Source organism: Saccoglossus kowalevskii, chromosome 12 (genome assembly GCF_978046115.1).
Source record: "Saccoglossus kowalevskii chromosome 12, keSacKowa6.1, whole genome shotgun sequence".
Classification (NCBI taxonomy): Eukaryota; Metazoa; Hemichordata; class Enteropneusta; family Harrimaniidae; genus Saccoglossus; species Saccoglossus kowalevskii.
In genome coordinates, this window is record NC_140652.1 from 19,714,385 (window position 1) to 19,723,900 (window position 9,516).

Consider the following 9,516-nt stretch of genomic DNA (forward strand, 5'->3'; position numbering starts at 1 on the left):
AAAAGAATGACCATTAATGACCTCTGTCACAGACAGTATTTAGTTTCGTGATCATTCGCAGCGTAATTAACTTTTGGCGAACCAGTGAAGTGTTGTTTTGTGTATATCTGACGTGTTCATAAATTTGCAAATTATTGTACTGTAAATGTTTGGCAGAAATACAAAGGCAAATTAAACTTATGTAGCTAAAGTAAATAATCAGTCAATAATAAAACACTGACAATAGAAATACGTTTTAATTGATTTAATTGACAATTAAATTAAATTCATGTACAACTACTTCCCGTCCATTTTCCTGTCTTAGTTATTCGTCTGGCTTCTGTTTATACTTACCCCGGTTTATTCAGTGATGATAAGGATTTATTTATTTCTATTTTCTAGGGACGTCACACATTTTGTATCTGTATGGCGTTATTCGTCTTCTACCATTTGCTTGTGGTTTACTTGTATTGGTGTCATCATTTATGTTATCCATGTCTCCCATTTTAGTTGACGGAGCTCAGGGCTTAGTTTATAAGGCAGGTGAGTTCCTCAGTCAGTCATAAGCCTTGAACTTTGGTCCTCGATAAGATTCTAATCAATCGGAGTGAAGTAGCTTGTTTTTTTGCATTCTGATTCTTCTTGACGTGGTATAACATTGATGTCAACTTTAAGACCACAAGTTGCAGGTTAATCTATTTCAGTTGTGAAATTTTCTTAATTTTTGTGGTGTTGAGTATTCAAACAAATTGACCTTCTCACACCAGCTTCTGGTCAAAATTCCGTTTTATTGGCATTGAATTTTGCGATTCATCAAACGCCTGTCATTTTGCACAATACTTTTCATTTTCCATTTATCGTCTGCGCATACTTCCACCCCGGTTTTATTCAATAATGATAATGATTTTTTTTCTTCTAGAGGCATCACTCTTATATGATTTTTTCCCATCTGTATGGCGTTTATTTGTCTTTTTTGTGTTCTTTACTTGTAATAATGTCATAGTTTATGTTGTCCCAGTTGCAGGTAATTTAAATAATTTTTCGTTCATGGATCTTTTTCCCAGTTTTAGTGGTATTGGATATTCATACGAATTGACCTCAAGAGACAACTTCTACCACCATCTTCCAATTATAGTATCTTCCCTGGCTCAAACTTGATGGTATGTCGGTACCAGATCCATCTAACTTAATAATTGCACTGATGACCGACAAGTTCATTTAATCAAAGTAAAATGAAGTATATTTAGTCAAAGACGCGAATATTATGCGTGGAAGAACATTTTCTGTCAGCGTATGCCAGCTGGAAACGGCAACATGTTGGTTGTCCAAGTTTTGAGATGCACCGCTGCAACGCCATTGACCAGGTTGTTGTTAAAATGTCGCGCATGAAACACCGTGGAAATATGAATACACAACAATGGATTTGAGACAGTAACGATAGGTTTGTTTGGTCTGTATAACTTTACAAATATTACATCGATCACCATGGTAGGAAACTAACTACATTTGCAATGTACAATACAACAATAAATCCAAGGCCGAGCACCTTATACAACACTAGACGTTTTGGTTAATGCTAATGTGTATACAAGACGGCTTCGACATTTTTTTTCAAGGTTTTTTTTTTTCTCTTTGTTAACTAATTTATATTACAATGTAACTACCAGTGATGTGAGAACAAATACAACTGTAAACTATGTAGTAGATTGCGCTACTATCGTTTATACCTTCACTGAACAAGATTGAGCAATAAAGACCTCTTCATTGAACTCAGTCTTTAATTTTGTGGTCAATCGCAGCACTGCGCACAACAACATTTTAGCAAATGTTTTGCATTATTGTATAATCTAATGCCTTGACACAATAACGTTAATTATGCAAGAAAATCATCTAATTAACCAAACGTTTTATTCAGTTTTAGGGCATGAAAATGTATTAGCAAAAGATTAATGTAATCAGAAGACCGGAGAGTTATGTGACATAAACATTGTCGAAATTTGTTTTATATGTTTTACTTTTTAAGTGATATTAGTTTAATTTAGGCAGAAATTGTATTTTTTAATCGATTTATTTATACAAATAAGTTTAATATCTATTTTTTCTACATTTATGACGTCGCTTCATGTGAATGCCCGAGTTCTCCACCACGTGTCATGAACATGATCAGGGAACTTCATCTCGATTGGCTGATGTCACTTAGACGTAGAGGTACCAGATTCGACCCAAATGAATACACATAAGTTCATCACAGATAGTCCAGCTTTATTCTCCCAATCAGCCGAGGTAAACCCTCGATTTGCCGTTCTCTCTTACCCCTCTTACAAAACTTTAAAAACTCTCTAATAAAAGTAAAATTTCTAAGGCGTGGCAGAGTAACCATGCGACCAGCCAATTGTTGCAGTCTTTGGTACGATCACGTGATTACCAGGGATGTGTCTCACGGTTAAAGCCTTGCAAAGATGCCACTAGTAAATACAATAAGTAAACAATCTATTAATACAATTCCTGTAATATATGTTTATAATGTCCACCATAAACATGCAAATTGTTGATTTTAAACAATAGTCCAACAACGTGTGAACCGAATGTGCGAACGTGAAGTCGCTATCATAACAATAACAACAACACTAACTTTAAATAAAATGGCTCATTGCGTAATCGGGTCTAATACGAACGGCATTATTGGTATACCAGTTGTTACAATGCAATGCACACGGATCTACACAAACAACTCTGAGTGTTATGAAGATCAAAGTGCACAAGGAAAGAGATGGTGAATTAAATTCTGCTGAATATAGTATCATCATCCTCTCACTGCTGTTTTTCTAGTTCATCATCAGGGACCTTATTTTTTAGTTTCGGTAGATTGGATTCAATGATTTGCTTTCGATACACGAATTTGAGCTGAATGCATTTCACTACAGGTCTCAAACATTTCTCATTTGATTGGAACTTTCACACACCGTGTATATTCACTTAATGGTTAAATTGAAACAAATGTCATTCTTCGTCAGATGGTAAATGTTTCAAACTATGGTAGCATTTTCATAGACCTGTGCACATAAATTGCCCTCATCTGTCCTGTATAACAAGAAGATCATACATAAATCTATCTGACTACAAATGGTCATGTGGTTCACAGCAAATAAAATACTAAACTAAAAAAAAGAAAGATATAAGCAGTACAATACTATGATTTAAATATAACAATACTTGTTTTCTATGTATAAGATTTATCAAACATTACAAAAGTACAAGACACATTTATTACTGCGTAATATGCCTGTTACTCATTGAATGAGCAATCTATTAAAAACAAACAATCTGCTGAGGCTGATGCCTTGAACAATAATTCATAGTAGCTTTAAAATTAGATCACACTGAAATGAGACAAGATATTGATAGCAAGGTTTGTTACATGCGTTTCCACAATGCAATGTGCACGATATTATGGTTACATATTTTAAAATAGTATAAAAGTAACTCACTTACATACAAATTGGTAATATATAAAAAGGTTTAATTTAGTCACTGTCATCAATTAAAATATAATCAATATAAAGATTATTATATCAATTAATAAACTTGCAGCATCCTTCATTTATACAAAACCTATTTGTAAAGTCGCATACTCTTTTTTTATTTTAATCCATCAATTATTCAAATTATAATTACTGTTCTGCTAAGTATTATTACATTTATCAAAACCTTTCACTATTAGGCAACACACCTAAAACTTTTACACCGCCTCAACATCAATATACTATAGGATCTTCAGTTTTCAGTACATGTCTGAAAAAAATAGTATTAGTGTAAATACGACATATATAACACAGGAAGTAGTTTATGATTTCAATAATCTAATGTGTTGTAGCAATGAATTTATTTACCCAGAAACACAAATGGAAAAATCCAATCATTTTTTTTAACTAGTCAAATGTAAACATACATCACAGGCCAAGGGTGATTTTTGAGTGGCATGGCACCGATACCTATGTAAAAAACAACTACCACGTACATTGAAAACAACATATTCAACAGATACTTGGACGAATGAGAATTCCAAATGTTGTAGCTAGGTTTTGTAAATGAGAAATTTTGCAATCAATTCAAACCATTATAATATGTTGGTTATGGAAATTTTTAAAATATTAATCATCGTAAGTGCCGATAATCCGGAGGGATGAAACCAATTATGAAAATCTTATACTAATTTCCCTGACGTACAGCACAAAGAGATTAGCCATTTGATGAACCATAACTGTCTTTATAGCATAATATAGCACGTGTTTACACGGTTTAATATTAAATGTTATAACAGTACATATCACTAAGACAACATATAGAATTTATGATTGTACACGGGATTTACTATTTTTAATATATATAATATAAATACAAGAACCAGTTAATTTGCAATATTTATATTTTGATGGTATATGGGATATTTTATATTCCCCATAGTAGTCATGATTTACTGACAACAATTCATTTTTGTTCTTAGTTAAGTGCATGATAGGTGATACAAAACGATGTAATTGACTAGTGTTCACTAAGAACATTGGTTGGTATGAGGTTATTACTACACATTCTAATTACTTTTGAACAGTGAATACAACCATGTACTAGTTGCATTTAATTCTACTTACTTCATGGTGATAACTATCAATTTCTCTTACTAGGATGTCCATCCCAATCTTCTGTAGTAAATATTTCAGATACCCAGTATCTGAAGTTTTGATAGTATCTCTGTTACGAAGACAATTAAACACGTCAAAAGCGTTTCCAAGCTTCTCAGGGTCAGTAGTTTCTTGTAGTTTATTATAACAGTATTGTTTCAACGTTGTCAATTTATCTGTAAAATAGTAATTAAATATATTAGATAAAACATTTCCTGAAATGAGCATACACATTTAATCGACATGTCTTACAATTCAAAGTGACTGATGTGGATGTAATTGTGTAGATGCAAGCTATTTTAAAATGAAATGTATGTCATCTTTGTGAAAATTGAAAAAAAATGATTTTATCAACAGAACTATTATTACATTAACAATGTGATTATTGTCAATAACAGGGTTGTAGTCATGTATTTATTATGATAGACACAATTTAAATTACCTGAGGGTATCTTCAGGCCAATATCGGCGAACATATTATTAAGTGCTTCGTCTAATGGTTGTATTAACACCAGTAATAAATAACAACAGAAAATCGGATTAGATGTTAATTACCGCTATTGATTACTGATATTCTAACTAATTCCTAACTGAAATTGACATTAAACAATATGCATATTGAACAATCGTGAAGTAGGTAATCATGCCGACAGTAAGATTTACAAACATTGTTTTATTCTATTTTCTGATAATTAAATATAAATTTCATTTATGAGAATACTGACCTTGAATTTTCCGCACTAAATCAAACTCATTTATATCTTTTAGAAACTTAATTAAAATCCGCAGTTTACTTTTTCCATTTGGTGGTTCATTTTTCCATGCTTCCAGAAATTGCTTTGAATGCAAGGATGCATGTCCGCTGACTTTTAAACCAAGTTTAAAGGCGAGTAATTTCCACTCACTCCTGTTATCTAATACTTTACATATTTCATCCTCTTGTGGAAACAACCAACTTTTATCAACGTATTTATCATACTCTGATTCCTATTGATAATTAAATACATGTATTAAATTTTTATTCAGAATGACAACTTAAATAGTGTATGCAATCTTGTCAATTTGTACTACTTAGCAATATGGACTGAATTGTTAACACACTCCAAAATAAAATTATATTAATGTCAAACATGCTGAAATATATTGATATAACATAGTGGTTTTCGAAAAAAATCATATAAAAGGTTAACATTTAATTTGCGTGAACAATTTAACTATTCCAAAACTATCTAAGTTGAAAGGTAAATTAATTTTACAAAATATTGTGTACAACCCAAATTGAAAACTGTACAAGCACTATTATTCATTTATTATTTTACACAATATTTCGGTAATTTTCATCATCAAACGTTTACATAGTGTTTCATATTCATTGCAGTGTCTTTAAACTCTAGCAACAAAATGGTTTCAGTTTGGTAAATGGTTGTCCCTCATTTTTCACATGCCAAATTTTCTTCCTTTAAGAAGGGAGGTGTTATCCTAACACCAGATTACAGCTGGGTTTCACAACAACGAACTCACATTCAACTAATTAAACGGTGCCTGCAGAAAAACCACAATAATCGCTACAACAACTAGTACTATATTTAAACAGTGGTTTCAGACACCACAACATCTCAACTCAATAGAACACGGTATTGCAATAAATGACCACAAATTCAAGTCTTACGACAACTTTATAGACAACGCATGGACGTCTCTCTAGCTCAATGACAAAAGCGTTCGTTTTCACACAAAAAAAACGCAAAACTAAACAAAACACAGAAATACGTAACAATGGTAAAAAATAATCTTGTTACTGAATTACTCACTAATTGTACCAGGTGATACTTTTATTATAATGTGCTAGAATTAATAATCTGCAAGAACGCACCTTGTTAGGGTCATAGCATATACTAAATTCACACTTATTCGATTGGTCTGTTCCAGTCTGCTCCACTTCAACTGAACAACGAAAATCGTCAGATACGTCTGGAATTTTTTTATCACTTATAAATGACACATAGTCCATAGTCCTTCGAATTGCACGAATGTCAAGTGTCTTTTCCTACAAATAAATCAAATTTACAGTCATGATATATATACCTATTTTGTATACAAATTCATCGTTTGTATTGTCAACAACAATTTATATACTTACCTGGACTGAATTTTCTCCTGGTAAAAAGTACCAGCCCTTACCAACTATAGCTCTAACTGTAATCTTTGGATTGACAGTATCATCGAGTATTAGACTTCGTTGCTCATCTGCACGTCTCCATCCTCTTTCTTCATTTTTCAGAAATTGCTGGAAAGATAGCATATGAAACAATTGACATGTTGTACGATTTGCAACAGTCGTTAAACTTGAAGTCGTCTTTCCTAGAGAAGAAGAATTATTTGTACATTATAAGGAACAAATGCATGACAAAACAATAAGAACATGAACATTCATGGCTTGAAAATATCATAAATATAAATCAAATAAATTCTATCATGTGGTTGCACAGTTGACCAGATAATTTCTGTGAACAAAAGTCGCTGCAATTCTGGGTTAAATTAGAAATTCTAGTTAACTCACCCAACCCATATCCTTTAATGTACCATAAATACAAGTTTTGTATCGCATCGTCGTTATTTGTTTAATATATGGACATAAATAAAGGCGTGGTTCATTTTCTACAGCCTTGCTGTACTCCTCACGTGTATCTTCCCTATCTTGTTCTTCTATAGTCATGTTAAATCCCCCTTCTTCTACTTGAACTGGTCCTCCCACGTGTTCTGTTTCTGTTTCATCAACTCTCATCTGTTCTGTGGATGCAGTCGTACTGTTGCATTCATCGAACATTTCAGCTTTGTTTTCTATCAAAGTTAAGAATAATTGAAACTAGAACATGAAATTCTTAAAAGAGCAACATAATCAATAAAAAGATACATAAAAATTGCTTCTACTGTAACTGTAAATTTCACGTGGATGTGGTGATTTAGCGCTTTAATGTCGTGTTTGTTTATAATTGTTAGTTCCCATAGTTCAGTACATCTTCAGAAAACAATACAACGCCGATTCAACAATAGCTAATGAAAACATTCCTTGCCAGCTATGCAATTTTGTCCATGGCTATATACATCTTTATTAAAATGTTACGCCTATGTATTTTTAACACGGGCAACCTGTCTTTGATATGTAAATTATAACTTCAATTTACGTAAATCTGTCCAACAATAATGAATATTCTGTTAAATTAATGACTCACATCCAATACTATTGGGTTGAAAAGCATTTTTGAAATGTATCCTAAATATAGAAAAATATGCAGTGTTTGAATTTCTATCTCAAGATAATTTTGCTCAAAATTGCTCGGTGCCTGGCTTGCTCCTGCACTGCCACTGGAGTCATACACACTTCTCCCGGGCGAAGCGCGCAACTGATTCAGCCTCGGCCACGAATATTTAGATATTAATTTACCAGGTAGCTTCAAATTAACTATTAATTTATATGACCTTCAAATAAAAGTAGGACTGAACAATTAACAAATACTCGAGTTGATAATTATATTAATAATTGTGACATATAATCATAGTGCCGACTTTCATACATTACCATACCTATCATCACACTTGCATGGTCAGTTGCTCTCTTGTCACTTCTTTTATCTGTATAATCGAGCGTGTCTGATAATTCAATTTGTTGTTCTGTTGACTTTTTTTCATGGGACTTAGCTATCAATTTGTGATAATTAAAGGGGAAAAAATAAAAGTTAATTGCAGCTCATACTGATTTAAAAGTAGATACGTTTTAAAAGTATAACTATTCAATGAAGGAAAGCGCGATATAGAATATAAAAAATATATATTATTAGGCAATTGAAGTTTGAATATTTGCGCGAATGCGTCGGAAAAGCATTTTTACCCCTGTACGCTTTAGATTTTGCCATCATGGCCAAATGGTTGTGGCCTTGTCTTTATAACGAGTTTGCCATGTGCCGTGTGCCATGTGTCAAACAGATTATCGGTTGTTTTTCATTGGCTGTATCATCTAACTGTTTGGCGTTCATTTATATTTCAATGCTATTTTCAAAATAACCCCATTGGCTTATTAGAGCTGTGCATATAATGTATGAAAGAACAACTTGCATTACACCTGTCTGAACTTAATTTAGTTGCAGAGAATCCGTGACATCTTTCGACCATTCATTATATTTAGTTATGGTATTTCCATTTGCTACCAAACTGTTTTTATTTTGTAAAACACATTTTCGTCTGCTATTTTTGTCCGGTTCAAATCGTTCAGCAACAGTTTTTGCATATTTGGTATACATCACATGAAATACAACGATTGGGAGAACTTAATGTATGTTGACCACATGAAAACTAAGTTTGATACACGTTGAAGGGCTCTCGGATAATCACCCGCAGGTAAACTGCGATTACTATGGAGCCGCAACCATCAACATCGAGATACCAGGAGGTTATTCTGGCGACATTGCGGCGTTACTCAGTTCCAAATAAAGATAACCAACGAGAAATGCGCAACATTTTAACCGGTAACCAATCCATGACCAGCAAGCAACATCACAAACGCAATTGTAGCGTGCACCTCAGTGACGACCGCTGTCGACGGAAGTCATTCCGTCAGCAGATTGCTACAGTAGCACGGCATGTTTGCCAATGCACAATTATGTGAAGGGACTTTGAACTGTGTATCATAGTTGTCCAGTTCAAGTTCTGGTTCTGTCGTGGTCCACGAGTTATTATTCGAACAGTGGCTCAGATTAGACGACTGATTATTTTATTTCGGACAAACATGTAGACAGTGACACGCGTTCTACGCTTCGCTCGTGAGAGTACGGCCGCAGAATACACCACATCATTCGTGAAA

The 9,516-nt window shown here is 33.3% G+C and overlaps 1 protein-coding gene across 1 annotated transcript; it reads right to left on the reverse strand.

Moving 5' to 3' along the window:
• Nucleotides 1–6,998: 6,998 nt before the first annotated feature.
• LOC146735608 (uncharacterized) lies at nt 6,999–8,572 on the reverse strand. The gene is made up of 4 exons (XM_085505948.1): nt 8,548–8,572; nt 8,244–8,357; nt 7,219–7,499; nt 6,999–7,019 (listed from the first exon to the last, which is right to left on the reverse strand). Exons 1-4 carry the CDS (start codon nt 8,570–8,572, stop codon nt 6,999–7,001), a joined length of 441 nt encoding a protein of 146 aa, XP_085362074.1.
• Nucleotides 8,573–9,516: the final 944 nt, after the last annotated feature.

Excerpts from the sequence above, each read along its gene's own strand:
- LOC146735608 (XM_085505948.1), bottom strand. The coding sequence starts at position 8,572 with ATGGCAAAATCTAAAGCGTACAGGG. Across the intron at positions 8,358-8,547 it reads AAAATCTAAAGCGTACAGGG|CTAAGTCCCATGAAAAAAAG; the intron begins GTAAAAATGCTT and ends ACAAATTGATAG. Across the intron at positions 7,020-7,218 it reads CATTAAAGGATATGGGTTGG|GAAAGACGACTTCAAGTTTA; the intron begins GTGAGTTAACTA and ends CTTCTTCTCTAG.